Genomic DNA, 23,874 nt, shown 5'->3' on the forward strand with positions numbered 1-23,874 from the left:
ATGGTTATTGGTTCCTTGTCACTTTTCTGTCCACAAAGAATTATTTGCTTCAGATCCTGCCAGAACTCTTACTTAATTAACCAAAGGTGGAATGACCTGAGACCTTGTTTACATGAGTTTTTTCTCATTAAGATTCTGCATCCATACCGCTTTATCTAAACTGACCCAGGCCTCCCTTGGGAAACATAGTATCCACACAATGCTGTGCTTTTATTAAAATAGGTCCCTCACGTTCTGGGCAGGTGCCCCCTGGCCTGGTGTTTTGCAACCAAGCTCTGTATATTCTGATTTTTCTCTTGAGGCTTTGTAGAGTACCAATTGAAACCTACTCAGATTTGGGTCAGATTCACAAACTCCAGTAAGGCGTTCCAGATGTATTGAAAGTCATGTAGGCAGGTATTTTGGATGAGTTGGAAGACAAATGCTAGCATGACTGACACTGCATGGCTACTGAATCAGAAATATTGCCCTCATCTCTGTTCCTGATTCCTCCACTGCTTTGCAACACTTACCCTCTTTGTGCCTCAGTTGTTATAGTGGGTATAAACAGCTCCCTCTCAGGTATGTTGTAAGGCCTCAGTGTTTTTAAAGCCTTAGAACGCTCTTGTGTGATATCTATAATTGTCAAATGAAAGGCACTCATGAGCGCAAATTAAAACATAAACTGCTTCCTATGCTCAGTAGGATGATCTTACTGCATTTCTGAGCATGGTGGGGCATAGAAATTAAATTCATTTTTGCCACAAGCCAATATCACTGTGCTCATTCCTGTTTGATGTTTAAACAAGGTTTTTAGTTCTTTGAAAAACTAGATCAGTTTAACTCTTCTCCCCAGATCTATATTAGAATTAGGTTCCTAGCAAAAGTAGTAAAATTCATTACCTCATTAATGTCCAAGTAGGGTTGAGTCAAGACAACTTGGTAGATCTATAAACTGGCCAGTTAAAGAACCTGCCACAAAATAAATAAGCAGCTGAACAATCAACTCAATATATGCCAAAACTCCAGCCTTGTTCGCCCAAATACACCATTACAACTGTGTTGTTGAATGCAAATGATGTAGTTTCGGGCATCCTGTTTCAAGTCTGACTCAGTATAACGTATTTAAAAGAACACAGTCAACTAGCTGAATAATGAAATTGATATTATGTGATCATTATTTTGCCCTTTAGTATATCTTATCATAAACTTAGGGTGTATCTAGACTACATCCCTCTGTCGGCAGAGGACTGTAAATGAAGCACTTCGAAAGTGCAAATGAAGCCGGGATTTAAATATCCCGCACTTACTTTGCATAATCACGTAATGGCGCTCTTTCGAAAGATCCTGTAAACCTCATTTTTTGCGAGTGCCCTATTTTCAAAAGAACCACACCTAGACTGCGGTTTCAGTTTCGAAATAGCACTTTTTTGAAAGAGTACCATTACGTGATTATGCAAATGAAATGCGGGATATTTAAATCCCGGCTTCATTTGCACTTTCGAAGTGCTTCATTTACATCCCTCTGCCGATAGAGGGATGTAGTCTAGACGTAGCCCTTAGAGGCAAATTCTCAGGAAAGTGTCTTGATTCTTCCTCTCTCATATTGATGAATATTATATAGTGACTGCATTAAAATCACACTGAATATTTAAGACTGTATCTACAGTCTCTATTCTCTAATGTTATAATTAAAGTGATATAGCAACCCTAGTGTAGTTATAGTAACATAATAGTGCTTTATATCATGGCTGTTCTCATATGGGAAGGGGAATAAATGACACTGATTGAGCCCTTTTATATTAGTATAACTGCATCCACAATGGTGCTTGTACTGGCATACAACTAATTCAGGAGAAAAATCATTCTCCTAACTGATGTGATTATATTGGTCCAAAACCTATATGACCAGGCCTAAGACATTATTTAGGTTTCTTGGACCCATTATCCTATTTTATTGAAGAGAAGAGAATTTTATAATATTTCAGTAAGAAAAGACAAGTGGACTTGTTTCCTTCTGGATCCGTTCTATTCTTTAAGTAGACCTTTCTGAAGAAAAGTTGCATTTCACTAACTGTAGCTCTCTGGACACTTATTTTTATGGTCTATGATTGCACACTTAAAACAGTTAGCTGCATCTTAGTGTTTATATTCTTGCTTACACGAGCACTTACAGCCTTATTTTTTTTAATTCTTCCCAAATCCAGTCAACAAGTCTCTCAAAATATCCTGTCCATAACATACAAAGCAGCAAATAATTGTAAGTCATTGGTTTACTTCTTTAGTATATCACACTCTTTTCATACAGCCTACAGTGTACAGTGTGATGTTTCCCTTAGGTCTTGTCCAGATCTATTTTATGGTATATGTATTGTCCTCTCCCCATCAGTTTCAGACTCTGCAGAATGTAGGCTTTCATTATGGGAGCAGGGGGGAGCTAGCAGCTTGGTAGAGGGTGAATCTTTTATGTCTTCTGAATTTAACTGACACTATCCAATCTCTGGCTGTGCTATGAAAATTGTATTTTTTGATGGTAATAACAAATGTGGATGTAGTGAAGATAGGACTCTACTAGCAGACAAAATTTTTGTATTCCGGTGTAGACAAGACCTGTGTTTGCAGAACACCTCTCAGTATTGATTCAGGCTAACTCCTTCCGCTCCCTCCCCCATACCAACCTTGCATTGTCTAAAGCAAGGGTGGGCAATAAAAAACTGCAGCCTGCAGAGTTAGTCTCTGGTGGGCCACCACCAGTATGTTTACCTGCACCTCTGCAGGTACTGGAGGATTGCAGTTCTGTTTGGATGCAAACAATGGTTCACAGCCAATGCAAGCAGTGGGAAGCGTTGCGGACTGGGATGTCACTTCCCACCAATTGCATTCAGAGCCGGCTCGAGCCATTCCTGCGCCCCGGGCAGCGGGCGTGCGACGCATGCGTGGCTCCGCCCCGGGCGCACAGCGCATGTGCAACCCCAGCGCACTGTGCACCTTACAGCTGCAGTCAGGCACGCAGCTCCTGATTGCCGCTCTAAGGGCGCCATGCGGCCCCCAGCCCCGGGCATAAGGCGCCTGATTGCAGCTCTAAGGGGCGCTGCGCGGCCGGGTGCATGGAGCCCCTTAGCTGCCATCAGGCACCCCCCAGAGGTTGGCGCCCTGGGCAGCTGCCCAGCTAGCCCTCCCCTTAATCCGGCCCTGATTGCATTGGCTGGGAATGGCAATTTGCAGCCAACAAGAACTGCAAACTTGCGATACCTGCAGAGGCGTAGGTAAATATGTAAATAAGGATCCACCAGGGACTAACCCTGCCGACCAGATCTGGTCTAAAGGGTGGGAATGGGATTTGGGGGAGGTGGGCAAGATAGACCTGCTATAACTATGAGGTTCAGGAGTGTGGATTTTTCACACCAGCGGAGGTCTGAACAGTAGACCTGGCTTAAACCTCTTTCTTCATCTTTAGACGGTGTTAACAAGGATGATCTAACATCACAGATTTCTGTTAATAAAAATAAACAGTTGTGACACAGATGTGCCTGTAAATGTAAAACAGTGGGCCAAATTCCTCCCTGGTGTAACTAAAAAATTAAGCCTAGCCTTCTGCTTGACTAGCACATGTTAAAATCTACAGTTAGAGTTTTTGAATAAGTGTTTTGTTAACATGTTCTAACACACTTCGAAATCCTTGTGAAGACAAGCCTAGGGGCAGTCAGTTCAATAACTGCTTTTGCCACTTAACACTTGTTTGTGTTTTATGAATTACTAAACCACACCCAAATTATTCACTGGCTCACTAGCAATGGAGTCTGACTCACCTATTTGGAACCAAGAAAGTGAGGCACTTTATTCTTGGATGTCTCCGTGTTTTGGTTCAGCTTTCATTATGATTGTGGATTCACTTTTTTGGGGTGGGGTGGGGAGGAGAACTTCATAACATTATGCAAAGTGATGTACTGGGGAGCAACACTGTAACAGTGCTGGAATTCTATAGTTGTGCTTTTGCCTTTGCTATCACTGGAAAACCTTCAACAGTGTGCAACAGTGTGAGATTGAAAAATGCTAGTGCTAGACAAGACTGAAATATTCCACTTTTCAAGCATCTCCACATCCAGTATAGTAACTGTAAATTACTAGAAAGTCCACAGAGAGCAGAAAATACTCCCTGGGTGTTTTTATTTTTGCCTCCGCTGAAATTAACTTGTTTCTCCAATAATGATGTAAGGAGTTCAGGATTAAATCGTGGTTTTAAATGAATATTTTCTTAGAGGAGACACTTTTTTAAGAATCATAATGCATTCTGTCACTTAGTAGATGCTTTCTCATATTTTTTTTCACTTAGTGAATAGTGAGAAAACATGCTAGGCAGTGGTCCTATTGTGGTATCAGGAACATGGCAATTAATCTTGACTTTAATTCACTTTTCATTGTGGATGTTTATCACTGTTATTTGGTTGATTTTTGTTTTTGGTTTCCCATCTTGCTGTTGGTTTTCTGCTCACCGCCCAAGGTGGAATCCTGGCCACATTGAAGTCCATAGCAAAGCTCTCAGGCCATGTCTAAACTACAGATAAGATTGAAGCACCTGCAGTCGATCTTCTGGGGTTCAAATTACCTGGTCTCGTGAACATACTCTAATTTGAACTGAGAGTGCGCTTCCTTCAACTTCCCATAGTGTGGACGGCACCAAAATTTGAGTTAAGATACTTTGACTTAAGCTACATAATTAACATACCTGAAGTTGCATATCTTAATTTGAACTTGTCCCCTTCTATAGATCAGGGAACACTGACTTACATAGAGTCCTGTTTTTCTACCCAGTTTCCTTTTTAAGAACCACAGAACACCTGTGAATAGTAAAGTTTGCAAACATTTTCAATGATATCTGCAGCAAATCTAGCCTAATAAGAACTATTAAATGAGCCTCTGCCAAGAGAACCATTACTGACAGAGTTGAACAACAGTTAAAAAAAATTGCGGGGAATATACAAAAAGGTTTTATTTTCTTCCAAACTTTTCCCAGCATTAGGTCCAGATACCTTGTATGCAGAGTTTTAAAAAGGTTGACCAAGGAGTTTTCTGGATCATTGTTGGTTTTTAATATGCCTTAGAACACTGAGGAAATTCAGGGAACTAGAAGAAAGCTAATGTATATACTAAAATAATAAAATGGTATGCCCTGGATTCATCTACACGCCTGTCAATTTGATATTGATTCAGAGTGTAACAGCTGATATGGGACTTGATAAAGAAGTAAAGACTACTACTAATTAGGGATGTAAAACAGTAGTCAATTGTTGACTATTTGCTTCCCCCCCTCCCCCCCAACTACCTTTATATCAGAGACAGCAGCAGGGAGCTGGCTTAAAAGCTAGTTCCCCCCAGCACCATCTCTGCGGTGCCACTTGCCTCCCCCCACGCTGCTGCCTCTATCAAAGGCAGCAGCATGGTGCGGGGAGTGGGGGGGCGGTCAGGGGAGGCTGCCTCAAACAGAGGCTGCTCCGGCAGCAGTCCCCGTCCAGGGGGGGTCTCAGCTCCTGGCTGGGACGCCTCCCCCCCCCCAATGGACAGGAGCTGCTGGACCCAGCGCTAGCCAGGACTGAGCAAGCCTGGCTCAGTCCTGGCTCACACTGGGTCTAAAAGCTACCCCCGCTGTGGCTCCGCAGTTTAATGTAGTAGGAATTGCCCTGCCTGCATATCTGGTTCCTGCTACATTTAAATTGCAGAGCTGCAGCGGGGGTAGCTCTTGGACTGATGCAAGGTTCAGAAAAGGTCAACAAAAATGTCTAGGGGTTTGGAACAGGTCCATATGAAGCGAGATTAAAAAGACTTGGAATTTTTAGCATAGAAAAGAGGAGACTAAATCATGACTGGTATGGAAAAAGTGAATAAGGAAAAATTATTTACTTATTCCCACAATTTAAGAACTAGGAGTCACCAAATGAAATTTGGCAGCAGGTTTAAAACAAGCAAAAGGAAGTTTTTCTTCACTCAACACACAGTCAACCTGTGGAACTCCTTGCCAGAGGATGCGGTGAAGGCTAGAACTTTAACAGGGTTCAAAAAAGAGCTCGATAGATTCATGGAGGTTAGGTCCATCAATGGCTATTAGTTAGGATGGGTAGGAATGGTGTCCCTAGCCTCTGTCTGGAAAGGGGTGACGGGAGGGATCACGTGAGCATTACCTGTTGTGATCCCTCCTGCTGGAGCATCTGGTATTGGCCAGTGTTGGCAGACAGGATACTGGGCTAGATGGACTTTTGGTCTCACCCAGTATGGCTGTTCTTATGTTCTTAGTGCCTTCCTTTATCGACTAACCGAGTAGTCAATACAAATTTCATCCACCTCATGATTACGCTATTACCCACCTCTTAACGTCCTTACTACTAATGTAATTAATGCCAGTCAGCAGAGCTAAATAGAAAATGTCAAACTAATTTGGTATTTTTATGCGATTATAACTTTGGCTGATAAAGGTAAAAGTTTTAATGTAATATATTTAGACTTCTATAAGGCATTTAAGTTGGTACTGCATGGCAATGCTACAAAATTAATATTACACACATTAAATGGATTAAAACTTTTGCCTCAACATCAGTGAGAGCTGATTTAGGCAGACGTCTGGGTCAGTAATGGAACTACATGTACTGTTACTAGTAGGTGTATTGTGACCCTAAGGCTATGAATACACTTGATGGTATCTATCTTATGTTGACATTAGCTGTCAGTGTAGTATGGTTTATCAAATTCTGTATAATTCGTGGTTCTGGATCCATTTCCTGAAAGATGCTGAGACTTCTTTTGTTTAAAGTTATAGTGTTAACTGTTGTCTTGCAATTTATATGTACCTTTTTTGTATCTTGTATTATTTTAAAATCTAAGTTCTTGAAATGACTTTGACTTGGCTAAGTCTGTAGTGATTATTAGAGAACCAACCTTTAACGCTGTAATTTATTACTGCAGACTTCTGTAATGATATCTAAAGATATGCTTTGGTACTTTAGGACACTTCATTATGGCCTTCCTGGGCAGATGCTGGGAATGTGAATGGTTAACCATTTAATTGGTGGGGGCTTGAGCAGCTACACCCTCTGCCTCCCCCTCTCCCCTGTGAGCAGGGAGCTGCACTAGACTGGCAGGGGGAGCTCTAGACCATCCAGAGCAGCCCCTTTCCGTGGCAGAATTTTACATCCCTAGAAGATATTCTGAAAATGTGATACTCTGGAGATTTTTTATTAGAATTAAGCAAACTACTAATTCTGTTTTCATTTAATGGAATTTCATGCTTTCTCTTTTAGTAGCTATTAATACACAACCAGAATTGATGGCATATCTATGAACTATGGATTCATCCATCATCAGTTGATGTAAAATAGGAGTGATTTCATAGAAAACTTTTTTTTAAAAGCTGGTTGTATATGTATTATAAAGGAATTATGGACTAGATTTTAAAAAAAGAATTAAAAGATGTACATCACCTTATTTGTACCTTGTATCCCAATGATTATCTTTTGAAGGAAAAATATCAGCCTTTTAGATAGAGACTGTGAAACTGAATTCAGAATTTTTAATATCTCTCTCTTCTGAGAAATTACTGGTTCAGACATGTGCCTCATCTGCTTGTGCTGAAGTTGAGGCAAAAATCTCCTTGACTTCAATGTGAACTTATTTTGGGCAGACCTATTTACGGTCAGAGACTGTAACTTGAATTAAATAGTACTTTGCTTCATGAGTGAAGTACCACTGACTTAGTTAGTGAATAAGAAGATTTTAGTAATCTGTGGAATAGATTATGCAACTAAGGATAGCAAAATCTGGTCTTGAGTGAGGAATTTCTAGTATTCTAATGGTACTGTAGTATTTTATTTGGAAGCTTACTGGACACAGGTACCCTCTTTGGAAAGAGTGGCACAATAAAACTTCACAACAAGAATTTAAGGCCATTCATTTTTCTGATCTGTGAATGACATCCTTTGACTTCAGTAAACCTAAATTTCATAAACTTAATTTGAAGCAGGGACAATTCTTTTAAAAGAAAAAGTCACCCACATGGGAAACTTCACAATGGGAGACTGCACAACAAATTGTTACAATACCCATAGTTCCATTACAGTCAGATGTGACTTTAGAAGTGACTTAATTGTCTAAAAATTACTTCTAGTTTATTAAATCTACATAAAATAGAGTAACAAATGCAGCTGTAAAAGGCTGCTGTCAAATTGCTAGATTTAGGGTATGTCTACACTACAACACTATTTCGAAATAACTGGCGCTATTCTGAAAGAACTGAGTCAGCATCTACACAACTGGCAGTTATTTCGAAATAGTGTCAAAATCCTGGCAAGCTCGAGGACTTCTTACTACGAATCCTGTAACCATCATTGTACGAGGAATAAGGGAAGTCGGAGGAAGAGTCTCTATTTTGAAATAAGTGCTGTGCAGACACTCTCTGTTTCGAAACAAGATACTCAATTTATGTAGCTCTATTTAATGTGGATAAGTGTAAAGTAATGCATGTCGGGAAAAATAACCCCAACTATACGTACAGTATGATGGGGGCTAATTTGGCTACAACAAATCAGGAAAGAGATCTTGGCATTATCATGGACAGTTCTCTGAAAACTTCCACACAGTGTGCAGCGGCGGTCAAAAAGGCAAATAGGATACTAGGAATTATTAAGAAAGGGATAGAAAGTAAGACCCAGAATATCTTACTGCCCTTGTATAAAACTATGGTATGCCCACATCTTGAATACTGTGTACAGAAGTTGTCTCCTCACCTCAAAAAAGATATTTTGGCCTTGGAAAGGATTCAGAAAAGGGCAACTAAAATGATTAGGGGTTTGGAACGGGTCCCATATGAGGAGAGGTTAAAGCGACTGGGACTTTTCAGTTTAGAAAAGAGGAGACTGAGGGGGGATATGATAGAGGTCTATAAAATCATGAGTGGTGTGGAGAGGGCAGATAAAGAAAAGTTATTTATTAGTTCCCTAAATAGAAGAACTAGAGGACACCAAATGAAATTAATGGGTAGCAGGTTTAAAACTAATAAAAGAAAGTTCTTTTTCACACAGCGTGTAGTCAACCTGTGAACTCCTTGCCAGAGGAGGCTCTGAAGGCTAGGACTATAATAGATTTTAAAGAGAAGCTAGATAATTTCATGGAGGTTAGGTCCATAAAAGGTTATTAGCCAGGGGATAAAATGGTGTCTTTGGCCTCTGTTTGTCAGAGGCTGGAGAGGAATGGCAGGAGACAAATCGCTTGATCATTGTCTTTGGTCCACCCTCTCTGGGGCACCTGGTGCTGGCCACTGTCAGTAGACAGGATACTGGGCTTGATGGACCTTTGGTCTGACACAGCCATTCTTATGTTCTTATTTGCGTAGATTATTTTGAGGTAAGCCCTGCAGTGTAGAGACACTCTTGGTCTGTGTGTGTGTTCTACTCTGGGTTTTCTGATATGTTTCTAATACATAAATCAGAGGGGTAGCCGTGTTAGTCTGAATCTGCAAAAGCGGCGACTAACAGTCGTTAGTTCGAATTAACTTTGATAGGCGCTACACATACAAACTGCTACTTCGAACTTAATTTGAACTAGCGGAGCGCTTAATTCGAACTAGGTAAACCTCATTCTACGAGGACTAACGCCTAGTTCGAATTAAGCAGTTCGAATTAAGGGCTGTGTAGCCACTTAATTCGAACTAGTGGGAGGCTAGCCCTTCTCAGATTTCCCTGGTGGCCACTCTGGGCACCACCAGGGAAACTCGTCTGCCCCCCTCCTGGCCCTGGAGCCCTTAAAGGGGCACGGGCTGGCTACGGTGCCCGTGCCAGGTGCAAGCCTGCCAGCACCCAGCCAGCAGACCCTGCACCTGGCACAGCACGAACCAGCTACCCGCTGCCACCCAGCCCTCCACCTCTTCCTGGGACCAGGCTGGCGGCTCTCGGGAGCCTGCCCGGGTCCGCAAGAGGCGGGCGCCCACCTGGTCTAGTGCGGACATCGTGGACCTCATCCACGACCTCTGCACTAGGCACAGGAAAGTGGCCATCTAGGGCAGGATAGCTGCCAGCTTGGCCACCCGGAAGCAGGTTTGCATGAAAATCAAGGTGGTCCATTGAGACCCCCGACCCTGAGCCCTGAGCTTAGAATGTCCGTACTGGGTCAGACCAAAGGTCCATCTAGCCCAGTAGCCTGTCTGCCGACAGTGGCCAACACTAGGGACCCTGGAGGGGATGGACCCAAACAATGACCAAGCCATTTGTCTCGTGCCATCCATCTCCAGACTTCCACAAACAGAGGCCAGGGACACCATTTCTACCCCCTGGCTAATAGCACTCCATGGACCCTACCTCCATGACTTTATCTTACTTCTCTTTAAACTCTGTTCTAGTTCTAGCCTTCACAGCCTCCTGCAGCAAGGAGTTCTACAGGTTGACTATTTGCTTTGTGAAGAAGAACTTTCTGTTATTAGTTTGAAGCCTGCTACCCATTCATTTCATTTGGTGTCCTCTAGTCCTTCTTTATGGGAACTTTTCTTTATTAAGAACTTTTCTTTATGCACCCTCTCCACACCACTCCTGCTTTTATAGACCTCTATCATATTCCCCCTCAGTCTCCTCTTTCCTAAGCTGAGAAGTCCCAGTCTCTTTAGCCTCTCTTCGTATGGGACCTGTTCCAAACCCCTCATCATTGTAGTTGCCCTCCCCTCTCCCACCCTCTCTCTTCCCCTCTCCCACCTCCTTTTCCCAGTTTCCCCAAGTTTTGTTCAATAAAGAGAGTTTCTATTTTTGAACACACATGTCCTTTATTTTGTACATCAGGAAGGAGGTCTAGGGGGGGTAAGTGGAAGGAGGTGAGGGAGGAATGGGGTACGAGCCCCCGATGGGGAGGACTGGGGTGGCTCTGTGGGCTTCTCGGGGTGGAAGCTCTCCTGAAGCCCCTTGATTGACCCCCCCTGCAGATGGCAGCCTGCGGCAAGTGCAGCTGGGCTGATAGCCGAGTGCTGTGATGTGCCGAGTGTGGGCACTCAGGGCACTCCAAGCCAGGACTGCTTTGCAAGCCGGGAACCCCTGAGAACTGTCTGTCCGGGGTGGGGGTCAGGTCCCTTTAAGCACAGCCCTCGGCTAGCCTGAGACAGCAGCTCCACGCTCTAAGTCCTAACCTGATGCCCTGCCAGCACTGCTTCCGGCCATCCTTAACCTCGGTTCAGGGTCCACTCAATGTGGCCATGCTAGTTCGAATTAGCAAAATGCTAATTCAAACTAGTTTTTAGGTCTAGATGCACTAATTCAAATTAGCTTAGTTCAAATTAACTAATTCAAATTAAGTTAATTCAAATTAGTGCTGTAGTGTAGACATACCCTTATAGACTAACTGAAATGTAGGAGCATAAGCTTTCGTGGGCAAAGACGAAGTGGGTCGTTGCCCACGAAAGCTTATGCTCCTACACTTCAGTTAGTCTATAAGGTGCCACAGGACTCCTCGCCGCTAATACGTAAATGTAGACCTTAGACTTATGTTTTCAGCTTCCATAATGACTTGAATTATATTTGTACTCTCTTAGACAATAACTGGATGCAGAGTATAATTATCAGCCCATTTTGAGTAACACACATAGTGTCTGAGATTTTTCTGTTTTGTCCCTGAAACTTTGACAGTTAGTGCACTAGATGGTTAGAAAGAGCAATCATTGAAAAGCCCTGTAGGTAAAAGCTGTCAAAATGAGACTTTTTTGTTTATTTTTAGTGGTAGTGTTCCTCAACATTCTTTCTGCTGTTCACAGACCTTGTAGCTATTAATCCCTACTTGGTCTCTTAATTCCTAGTTCAGCAAATTCTAAACTGTGCATTAAGAGAAACAGTGTTAAAGGTTTGTGGGGTTTTGCACATGTTTAAAACTTGCACTGTTTTGTCAGATGTGTGTGATGGCTTTTTGATTGCTGTTTCAGCTCTTACAGTAAGATTGCTTGCTGTTGTGAAGTGAGGATAAAGAATGAGGCATTTCTGCTTGTTCTTGTTGTTGTTCAGGTTGATTTGGCATACTTGATATGTGAGTAGACAGCCATCTGTCCCTCAAGTCTTGCCAATTACACCAATTCTAAAAGCAGTCAGAGAAACTTAATTCTTCCATTTAAAATGGAAACTTGCACATGATTATCTTTTGTCAAATCCATCTTTTGTCTAATTAAAAAACACCTGAACTGTATTTATTTTCTGTTTCCCAGCTGAAGAGTTTACAGCTATCATTATAGATAAAACAAAATGCATACAAATGTGAAACATTTTTTTGGAAGAAGCATTAATGATTTAAGTGTTAGAAGAATTATTCCCAGATTAATTATTCCCAGATTAATATCACCGCTTCATTTAAATTTACATGGCTGCCGCGCTGAGCCGACAAACAGCTGATTAGCCTGCGGCTTCAGTCCGGGAGCCTGTGGTCTGCTGGGGACGGTCCCCAGCAGACCACAGGCACCCAGATTGAAGCGGCAGCAGCGGCGGTTCCCCGCGCCTCTGAGGCTTTGCTCTAGCAAAGCCTCAGAGGCGCGGGACCCCCCCGCGGCTGCGGCTTCAGTCCGGGAGCCTGTGGTCTGCTGGGGACGGTCCCCAGCAGACCACAGGCTCCCGGACTGAAGCCGCAGCCGCGGCGTGGTCCCTCGCCTCTGAGGCTTTGCCAGAGCAAAGCCTCAGAGGCTCTGCTTCCCGTGTCCCTGGTCTGCTGGGGAGGGGGGGGCAGTTAGTGTTCCCCCCCCCCCAGCAGACCAGGCTTTTGTTTTGGACTCTGGGGCAGAGCAGCTGGGGCGCTGCCGATTGGTCATGCAGCGCCCGCTCTGGGCACTACTGGACCAACCCGGCAGCACCGCAGCTGCTCTGCCCCAGGTCCTGATTCAGCCGCTGCTGGTCAGTTTCAGCAGCGGCTGAATCAGGACGCCTGGGGCAGAGCAGATGGGGTGCTGCTAGGTTGGTCCAGTAGCACCCAGGAGCGGCGCTACTGGAGCAACCCAGCAGCACCCCAGCTGCTCTGCCCCAGGCGTCCCCAAGTCAGCTGCTGCTGAAACTGACCAGCGCTGACTACAGGAAGCCCCAGGCAGAGTTGCTCTGCCCCGGGCTTCCTGGAATCAGCTGCTGATCAGTTTCAGCAGCAGCTGACTTGGGGACGCCTGGGGTTCTTAAGTTGATTCTGTATGTAAGTCAGAACTGGCGGTCAGTTTCAGCAGTGTCTGAATCTGGACGCCAGTTCCGACTTACATACAGATTCAACTTAAGAACAAACCTACAGTCCCTATCTTGTACGTAACCCGGGGACTGCCTGTAGTATATAATAATTATGCCCCATTCATTGTCTGCCCTTCACTAAAACTGTGGTTTTTTTGTACTCAGTGAGTCTTTGTGGGACCTGTTTCTACTTGGATTCAGTTCAATCAATTATTGTGCAATGTTATGTGCAGCAGTGGTAGTTTGTGAATGATGATTATGCCTTTTGGAATCAGTGATCTCTGGAGAACAGAGCAAAACTGCTGTCTGGTACACTTTGTCATAAATATGCTGCTTCCACTGTGAGATTCCTGACAGTGCAATTAGCTAGCAAACTTGTATCTTAAGTCTCTCTACCCTGCTTTACCCAGCAAGTGTGTGACTGGAACTATATACATAAGATAAATAATTGTATCATTGGACCTTTGAGTCTTCAGCTAAATGTATCTGAGTGGTACAGCAGAAACCAGATCAGGTTGGACATCTCTTATCCGGCACCCTTGGGACCTGACCACTCCTGAACCAGGGAATTTGTTGGACTTGAGAACATTCCCTGCCACAGCCCTCAGCGGCTGGGGTTGAAGGTCTACCTCCAGCCCCTTCTGGGCTGCCTGCTGAGTTGCTGGTCTCGCTGCTGCTGCTGTGAAGTACTCAGGCTCCAGTCCCAGACCCATGGCAGCCTGCAGGCTCTGGCCCCGCTTCCATGGGCTGTCCCAGGCTCCAGCCCTACCATGCTGTGTGTTGCTAGGGCTGCCGCCAGCCCCGGTCCCAGTCCTGCTGCTGTGGGCTGCCAAGAACCGCAGGCTCCTGTCCCACAGCAGCCCACAGGTTCGGGCTCCGCCTCTGTGGGCTGCCCAGGACTCTGGCCTCAGCCCCGTGCAGCCATGGGCTGTCGCCGGCCCGATCCTGTATTGCTAAGGGCTACCTTGACTTGGTCCCAGTATCATAGGTTGTTGGAAGCTGCCGGGGGCAACCACCAGCCCTAGCCCTGTCCCTCTGCTTCAGCCCAGCTTCTCCTGGATTGCCCTCCTGCCAATAGGCTACCAGGGTTCTCTGATCAAGGCACATCCATAGTCCGGCAGCTGGACCAGAGAATTCCGGTTTTGGGAAGTGCAGCTGGTACAATCACTTGGCTTACAGACTGATTTGCTTTATAAGTAGGCATATTGCTTTAGTTTATAGTTGGAGAGTGCTATTTTTGTAGTGTTTGTATACACTTCTAGAGCAAGGATTATGATTTTTACTTACCGTATCTTCCGGCGTATAAGGCTACTGGGCGTATAAGACGACCCCCTAATATTTTAGTTAAAAGATAGGTTTTTGTCTTATACCCCAGCGCCCCTCCGTCTCCCCGGCTTTGCTCCCGGTGTTCCTGGTCTGCTGGAGACGGTCCCCAGCAGACCAGAGGCACCGGGAGCAAAGCCACAGCAGCGGCGGGGTCCTGCGCCTCTGAGGCTTTGCCAGAGCAAAGCCTCAGAAGCGCGGCACCCCACCACCGCTTCGGCTTTGCTCCCGGTGCCTCTGGTCTGCTGGGGACCGTCTCCAGCAGACCAGGAACACCGGGAGCAAAGCCTCTAAGGACGCCCCGGCAGCGGGACAGCCCCAGCGCGCCTGGGCTGCCCCACTGCCGGCGCCCCTCCGCGGCTTTGCAAAGCCTCGGGGGAAGCCGGCGGCGGGGCATCCCAGGTGCGCCTGGGATGCCCCGCCACCGGCTTCCCCCGAGGCTTTGCAAAGCCGCGGAGGGGCTCGGGCTGCCCCGCCGCCTGTATACCCGGCGTATAAGATGACCCCCGATTTTTGGGGGATGTTTTTTAGCATCAAAAGTAGTCTTATACGCTGGAAAATACGGTAATGGGTCTATCTTTAATGTTTTCGTAGATGAATTGAACGGGATTCTTCTGTACTTCCGTATATCTATATTTTGTTGGACTCCTTTCTAGCTTCAGCTGATGAGTTACTCTTGCCCATAATTTCTGATGAAAACAATATATGGTGTAATAAATGCTGCAAAATTACCTCTTCTCTGTACCTTCTCTGAGATCCAGTTTAGCTAATCTCTTCCATGATGAGCAAGATTTCTGTAATATAGGAAGGAGTATATTATTTGTATACATGTGCAGTTATTTTAATACAAAATAGTCTTTTTGTTCAAATTAAAAAGCACACCAGTGGTAACCGTGGAGCTGAGGCAGAGCATGGAGAAATTTCAGCCCAGAAGGAATTAATTTAACTAAATTATGAACATCTGAGAAAGGGATGTTGGAATTTGGTAACTATTGTGTACTATTCCCACCTGTTATGGTGGTATTTCATCTTACCATCTTTGGTTAGGTTTCTTGACTGAAAGAAAACCAACTATGATCATATTTCTTTTAAAGATCAAAGTGATACCAGTGTGTCATATGAAAAAAATTCTCTTGGTGGTTGGCATGGAGACCTTTGGTTTGATTCCTATCCAGTGTACATACTGGGGACTATGTTTGCATGACTTATGACAGATTTACAGCTGTTTTAATATGATAGCAAGGCAGGTTACATGGTTGGAGGGATATTAGTGGTTAGAGAGCTTGAGAATTTGGGATCAAGAAAGATGATATCCGAGAAAAAAAATCACTGTTGCTCTGAAAAATAAGAGATCGTCACTTTAAGATAATGCACAGATTTTAGGAAGGTTTCAATCTTTGACTGCACCATAGGGAAGAGCAATGGGTGTGAACTGTGAAAACTGCTATTCTTGTGCAGGGAGAATGTATGGACATTGCTCTCAAGGTATATATCAGTGGAGTCCTAGAAATAACTTTAATGCAGTGGTTACACCAGTGCGAAATATAGAGATGAAATAACTTCCCTCCTCCTATTCATTACTTCCCTGTAAAAGCTGGAGTCACGGAGCCCCCCCCAGCAGGCCAGGGAGACGTGGAGCAAAGCCACGGAGGACGCCGGCAGCGGGACAGCCGCGGCGCGTCTGGGCTGTCCCGCTGCCCGCGTGCTCCGCGGCTTTGCTCCGCGTCTCCCTGGTCTGCTGGAGGGGGGGGAGGGAGACGCGGAGCAGCTTTTCTCGCCCCGGAGGACGCCCTGGAGGACCCCGGCGCATCTGGGCGTCCCACCCCTCTCGTCCTCCGGGGCAAGAAAAGCCCCGTTTGTAACTGCGGATCCGACATAAGTCGGATCCGCATAACTCGGGGACTGCCTGTATTTGAAAGTGGATTGTGTATGTCTACACTTGTACCCTCTTTCGAGAGAGGGATGCAAATGAAGATATTCAAAATTGCAAATGAAGCCGGGATTTAAATATCCTGTGCTCATTTGCATATTCATGTTATGGTGCTATTTCGAAATAGCGCTATTTCGAAATTGCGTGAATATGCAAATGAAGCCCAGGATATTTAAATCCCGGCTTCATTTGCAATTTCGAATGTCTTCATTTGCATTCCTCTCTCAAAAGAGGGTGCAAGTGTAGACATACCCTTATATAGAATCCACTTTCAAATATTGCTTCCTCTTCTGAACAAGATTTACCATTATACTGAGTAACTGTAAACACTCTCTGAAAGAGTAGAAGATCCCCCCTCCCCTCCAGTAAACAGTGATAAATTTACATAGAACGTACACTAACAAGTAAGGCACATACATTTGGTGAATTACGTCTACCTATTCCCTCATTACTGACAGTGCAAGTAACCACAAGTACTTAGTGTAGGCATACCCTAAGTGAGTAGTTGTGCAGCTTTCTACACATGCTGGCAGACAGCTGCAGCTTTAGCCTCGTCAGTGCAATTGAGCAGAACAGGACTTAGTGTACCACAGCTTTGCACACCATGGGCTCCTATAAACCAGGTGGTTGGGGCAGTGCCCATGGGTTACCAGACTTTGTGAAAGTTGAAAAGCAGAGCAGGGGGATCTGTTGCATTATGCACACATTAGTCATTGCTTCCATGGAGCAGGGGTGCAGCACTGAGAGACATAACTGCAACATGATGTTTATATGTCCTGGAGTTTATTATACAAAAGTTGGTTTATTGGATTTGGTATGAAATCCAGGGTTTGGGGCTGTTGTTGACAGTGGAATGAGGAAGTAAAATTGTGCCATCAAACCTTTAAATAGCGAATGGAATCCAATCAACATATTTTTTCTTTACTTAGTTTGCTGAAAGTAGCCAGAAGAAAGAGAGGTTACAGCAAAGCATTGAGAAATCAAAAATTGGACGGCAAGATACTGTAAGTTTTGTTTGTAATTTTTCATTTAAAGAATTTGGCTGTGAGGCTGTCCAGTCTGTAGATGTTAACATGTTTATATCAAATAATTGAAAATCTTAATAGAATGGCTAAATATTGGAAGAGAGATGAGGCTGACGTTGATCTGTTGTGAGAATAAGGTGGAGTGTTTCAAAGGGCAGGAAATTTGTGATTGCTTGAGCTGCTCTTTGTAAACTTGGATCAAATTGAAAACACAATAAACAAAATTAATCATAGTTAAGTGCTAAAATGCCCGGAGGCTGCTGAATGACCAAATGACCATAGCTAACTGTGAAGGTTTAAAATTTTGTATCATATAAAATCAAGATATTAACATTAAAATATTTGACTCAATTCAGTTAAGGTCCTTCTATATTGAAAATGTAGAAGGAGAACTGCCAAATAAAACTTAGCATGCTTACGAAGTGGCATGTTTTAGGTAGAAATATTTCATACCATATCCTACCTGAACTGAAAATTGGAGCAGGTAAAAGTAGATTTTTACTGATCAGTAATAAATTTGAATTAGATGATGTTACATTATTCTTTGGAGGGACCTTATAGATCTGAAATTTTTGAATTTGTTTTTGTACTTTGGAGATTCTACAGTGCCTAAATGATGAGAAACAAATGTAAGGCTTCTGTTGGAAACAATAATCCTATTAAAAAAACTATGCTAAGAGAATATTAATATTGCGCAATCAAGTTTCTAGGTATCAGAAAATGTAAAAAAGTTAAGGATTAATTTCTTATGATACAGTCTTGAATTACAGGATCACATACTTATTGCCAAATAACGTAATACAATTCTTCTATAGCCTACAATACGTGTCCATTTGTAATACATTTGTAATAGTTTTTTGTCACTCTCATGAAGTGATCTACAATATGGTACCTTTTAGTGACATAAAATTATATAAAGTGACTTCTCTTTAAAATAGGCTATAGACAGTATTTACTCTTTAGAGTACTGAATGAATAATATTAATAACATTAATCAATTACTGTAGTAAGAGAAACTGTTTCTCAGCAAGATGCTATATCCACATGTTAAAATGTTTAGAATGGAATAGGGATGTAATAGTGTAGCTGGTTGAACTGTTAACTGATAAGTGAAAGCATATGGGTTAATGCTACTGACTACACGCATCTCCCCACTGTCCCTGTGGCTCTGCCAATACATTTTTTAGAGGGCTGACCAGCAGCCTAGCTCAGTGGGAGCTGGGACTGAGCCGGGCTGCCTGCCTGCTGGCTCCGACATTACTTTCCTTGCAGAGCCACCGCAGGGGTAACTCCTGGGATCCAGCACGAGCTAGGACTGAGCTGGGCTGCCTGTCTACTGGCTTCTAAATTACTTTGCATACAGAGTCTCAGATGGTTCAGCTCCTGGAACCTGGCAGAAGCCTGCCCGTCCAGCTCCTGAAATACTCTTAGTGCAGAGCCCCAGCGTGGGTAGTTGCTGGATCTGATACAAACCAGGACTGAGTGCTTGCAGTGCTAACCCTTATTGATTAATTTTGTAGTCGACAAAATGTTTGTCAACTACATGATTAATGAATTACACATTTCTTAATATCCATAGAATGGAAGAGTGAGGCTTTTCTAATATTATTTTTATTTTAACTTTAAGCAAGAATTATCCTTCTCATGTACACTATTCTTAGCTGTCATAATAAAGTTAAAGATCAGTTAACAGAGTATTGCATTTATATTTCTTCCTCACAAATTAATCTAAACTGGAGATTAATTGTTTCACTGGTATATATGCAGTGGCATATTTTTTTAGTTGTTAAATAGTTAAGATTACACATGCTAGTGTGTGCTTAGTAGTAAGGGTACAGCAGAAGTAGTCAGTTAGGGCTCGTCTAGACTGCATTCCTCTCTCGAAAGAGGAATGCAAATGAAGCAGAGTGAAAATTCAAATGAAGCACGGATTTACAAATCTCGCGCTTCATTTGCATAATCGCATCCGAGCGCTTTTTTGAAAAAGGGTTTTTCCGGAAAAAACCCTGCAGTCTAGATGGGGTTCTTTTGAGGGAAAAAAACCCACCTTTTTCAAAAGAACCCGTACACTTCATTTTTTCAAGAGTACAGGTTCTTTCAAAAAAGATTTTTTTTTTTTTAAAAGAACCCTGTCTAGACTGGGTTTTTCTTTTCAAAAAACCCTTTTTCAAAAAAGCACTCCGACGCGATTTTGCAAATGAAGCGTGAGATTTGTAAATCCGTGCTTCATTTGAATTTTTGATCTGCTTCATTTGCATTCCTCTTTTGAGAGTGAAGTGCAGTCTAGATATAGTGTTACACTGTCAAGAAACAATTGCTAATTATTGATTATGAATTATAATGTGTATAGGTAGTATGGTGAGGATCTGAAGTGTGATCTCATATCTTTACATTCTTATTTACCCATGTGTATAATTAGGAACAAATAACAGTTTGGTTACTTAGAATAAGTTTAATTTGTCTTCTTGCTTTGCCTTGATCTTGCGTTCATTATGCACCGAAGACCCACTTTGACATAGGGATTTTGAATGTGCATAAAGTGCAAGATTGGTTTGCCTCCCTTAAAATAATAGGATATGCAGCTGCCAGTAGTGTATCTAATATTTTTGAAGAGTAAAAATTTGCATTTTGCATAAATGTGTAGTAATATTATAGTCACCGTCTATTTAATTTTATTTACTTTTGATTTCTCCCAAAATGCTTTGAATCCAGGCAGAACGTGCTGCCCTAATAAAGGAACTTGCTGCTCTCCGGGAGAAAAAAGAGCAGCTAAAGGCAGAAATAGACACATACCAAGAATGTGATCCAGATGTTGTTGAAGAAATCCGTAAGTTGTATATTGTGTTGCTTTGATGTGTTTGAAATTTCACAGAAGTATAGGTTTAATTAACTGGACTTCTGTTTAAAGGTCTGGAAGGCAAAGAGAAACCAACAAAGAGTGTTTTCTTTTTCAATTTTATAAATAAGAAATCACATGTCTTATGATAATTACTTTCCAGAGCACAGGGGAGGGCCATGAGTCATGCTTGCTTGGAGGACCATGGGGTGTGTATTCACACACCCCCTGTGTATGGGTCTACATAGGGCCGCACTTTGAAAAATTATTATTGAGGAGATGTGTCATTCACTGGTTACGATTCCTCCAAACACTAAGTGAGATATGTGTTCTGTGAGGAAAAAATAACATGACCATATAATTAGCGACTGCATCATCATGCATATGCACAAGGGGGGGTACAAATTAAAGCCTCATGAGCAACCTTTGTTCATGTATTCCCTATCTTTAGAGTGATTGACTTTGAAACTTCAATCTTTTAATATGTTTTTGTATATAACTTCCCAGGTTTTTGTAAAAATAAATACTACAATCCTCCAGACATTTTATGTGCATCTGTAATGACCTTCCCAGTCCATCCATCATCAGCAGGGCAATTTGGATCCTTGAATCCTCTGCATTTCAGCACTTAACTTGAGTTTCTGAATTAATTACAGTCGCTAGCAGCATAAATAAGATGTTATCTTCCATGGGTCGTATACTAGAGCATGGATTCCCAAATTGGGGGCCTGAAGAAATTTCAGGAGGGGCATGAGACAACCCATCTCATCCCACCTCCCTCTCCTCCCCCCGGTTAATGCTCCCTCCCCTCGAGAAAGAGCCTGGGCTGTCAGTCCATTCGGGCTGGCTGGGGCAGACTTCAAAATGAAACCTTAAAAGGGCAATGCCTGCTCTGTTCTTAAAAGGCTTTTTTTTTTTTTTTTTGCTCAACAAGTTTTACTGCAATTTTTTGGGGGGAGTGGAGGAGCGAGACCCCTCAGAAAGCAGAGCTCTTGCTGCACAGCTGTTACCACCTAGCTCCTGAGTGAGAGGCCTGCCTGTTAGGACTCAGACCTTTCAGCTGCAGGTGTTGCCTGCAGCCATTACTAGGGGCGGACTTAAAGCCAAGAGGCTGCCCCTGGTGGCGGGCTGCTCCGAAGGGGCGATCGAAAGGGGGCTGCCCTTTTGGGGAAGCCCTTCGGGGGCAGACCAAGGGCAAGGGTGTGTGCTGTGATGGTAGATTGTAATCGATGTGTGTTTGTGTGTGCTGGTGAGAGCAGCACACTTGGTTGTGTGGTGGCCTATTCAGTCCCTGGTGAGAGCAGGGAGGGCAGGCGAGAGTTCTTGGTGAGAGGAAGTTCCCTTTAGCTACCCAAACCAAAGGTGTGTGTTTGTTCTGCTACCCACCCCCCCTCTGCCAATATGTGGTTTGGCACAGATGGGGTGCCTAAGGAGGAGGGCTCAGATGGCATGGGGGCAGTTGTGACAGGTAAGGGAAGGTATGGAAGTAAGATGCGGACTGGCCAGCTAAGGGGAATGAGGTTTAAACAGTTATGTGCTATTCCTTTTCCCGGTCCTATTCCCAGCCTTAAAAATGTTGGTAACTCTAATACCTGGCCATCAGCCCTGAAGGTGCTGTTGCTGAATCCCAGGTCACTATCCCAGAAGACAGCTGTCATCCACGATTTAATTCTGAATGAAGGGGCTGACCTGGCTTGTATCACTGAGACCTGGCTGAGAGTGGAGGGAGGCATCGACCTTTCCCAATGGTGCCTGGCTGGGTTCTCGGTACAGCATCAGCCACGGCTTAATGGTCGGGGAAGTGGGGTGACAATTGTCTATCGAGATACTATCTCACTGGCTAGGGTTGTGGTCTAGGGATTGTTCAGCCATTATGGCAAATAGTCCTGTAGATACCCTAGTTGATACTTGGAACACTGAGGTAGCCGGGGCAGTTGAAATGATTGCTCCTAAGCGCCCTCTGTGGACCAGTTGAGCCAAGTTTGCTCCCTGGTTTTCTAAGGAGCTGATGGCAGCAAAACAGTCTGTGCAATGGATAGAATGCCGCTGGAGGAGAACTAGAGTAGAGTCTGATCGGCTGTGGGTTAGAGCTGAACTGCGAGCTTACTCTGTGGCAGTGCTGACAGCGAGGAAAAGCAACTTCTCCACCCGTATTGCGTCCGCACAATGCCGTCCAGCGGAATTGTTTCGAGTAGTGCGGGGCCTGTTGCAGTCTGGCACTCATGACAAAATAGTGGAGCCTTTGGCCCCCAGCTGCAATCTGTTTGCAAAGCATTTTGCTAATAAGATCGCCCGCGTCTGGTTGGATTTAGACTCTGGTTGATGTGTAAGTGGGGCACAGAATGTGTTGAGTGCACCACCCAGTCTTTTTTCTCTGGATCAGTTTCAGCTATTGCAGATTGAGGATGTGGACTGGTGCTTGGAGGAGTGCAACTGACCATGTGCTCACTTGACCCCTGCCCTTCATGGTTTATTAAATCTAGCCAGAAAGGGATAACTGGTTGGGTTCAGGGGATTATTAATGCGTCTTTTAGATCTGGTATGGTTCCTGCTGCCTTGAAAGAGGCAGTGATAACACCATTATTCAAGAAGACCTCCCTGGACCCACATGACTTAAATAACTATAGCCCAATTGCTAATATTCCCTTCTTGGGCAAGGTACTCGAGAGGGTGGTGGTGTTGCAACTCCAAGCTTTCTTGGAAGAAACAGACTATTTAGATCCATTTCAATCTGGTTTTAGGCCTGGTTTTGGAACTGAAACAGCTTTGGTCGCCCTGGTAGACGATTTATGCCGGGAGATAGACAAGGGGAGTGCATCCCTGTTGATTCTCCTAGACCTCTCAGCGGCTTTTGATACCATTGACCCTGATATCCTTCTGGGACGCCTGGCGGAGTTGGGTATTGGAGGCACTGTTTTGCAATGGTTCTGGTCCTACCTATCAGGTTGCTTTCAGAAGGTGGAGCTAGGGGGCTACTATTCGACTCTGTGGCGATTGTGCTATGGGGTCCCGCAAAGTTCCATCTTGTCCCCTATACTGTTTAATATCTACAGGAAGCTGCTGGGAGAGGTCATAAGGAGTTTTGGAGGGCGGTGCCATCAATATGCAGATGACACCCAACTTTATTTCCCTGTGACATTAGAACCAGGTGTGGCAATGACTGATCTAAATCACTCTCCGCACGGGACTTAACAAAGACCCCAGCTATCTTACACATTACAAAGATAGCTTCCCCAATTATCACCTCTAATACTATTAACTCACAGACATTTCCCCTTCCCCACCTCTAATATCATTAACTCACTGGCATTCACCTTCCTTGCCCCCCCCCCCCATCCCCCTTCTGTTCTGTAATGTGATTTGTCCTTTTCATGTGTGTTCATTTTTTTTAAATTGTATCCTTTGGTATATATGGTTGTGACTATTTTCTTCCATTATTTGATCTGAGGAAGTGTGTCTGTCCCACGAAAGCTCATAATCTAATAAACCATCTTGTTAGTCTTTAAAGTGCTACATAGTCCTGTATTTTGTTTGATCTAAATCAGTATCTGGAGGCTGTGATGGTTTGGATGAAGTCAA

The 23,874-nt window shown here is 43.8% G+C and overlaps 1 protein-coding gene across 3 annotated transcripts in view; it reads left to right on the top strand.

Annotated features, from left to right (window-relative positions):
* MND1 (meiotic nuclear divisions 1) overlaps positions 1–23,874 on the top strand; it is a 68,738-nt gene that overhangs the window by 19,034 nt on the left and 25,830 nt on the right. For 2 of the 3 annotated variants that reach the window (XM_075930076.1, XM_075930077.1), the window contains exons 5-6: positions 17,364–17,438; positions 20,172–20,286. In XM_075930076.1, coding sequence (XP_075786191.1) covers positions 17,364–17,438; positions 20,172–20,286 — 190 coding nt within the window. Of the gene's footprint in view, positions 1–17,363; positions 17,439–20,171; positions 20,287–23,036; positions 23,806–23,874 lie in introns of those variants that run through there. The other variant, XM_075930078.1, reaches the window with a different exon arrangement.

The sequence above is a fragment of the Pelodiscus sinensis genome, chromosome 5, assembly GCF_049634645.1.
Source record: "Pelodiscus sinensis isolate JC-2024 chromosome 5, ASM4963464v1, whole genome shotgun sequence".
Classification (NCBI taxonomy): domain Eukaryota; kingdom Metazoa; phylum Chordata; order Testudines; family Trionychidae; genus Pelodiscus; species Pelodiscus sinensis.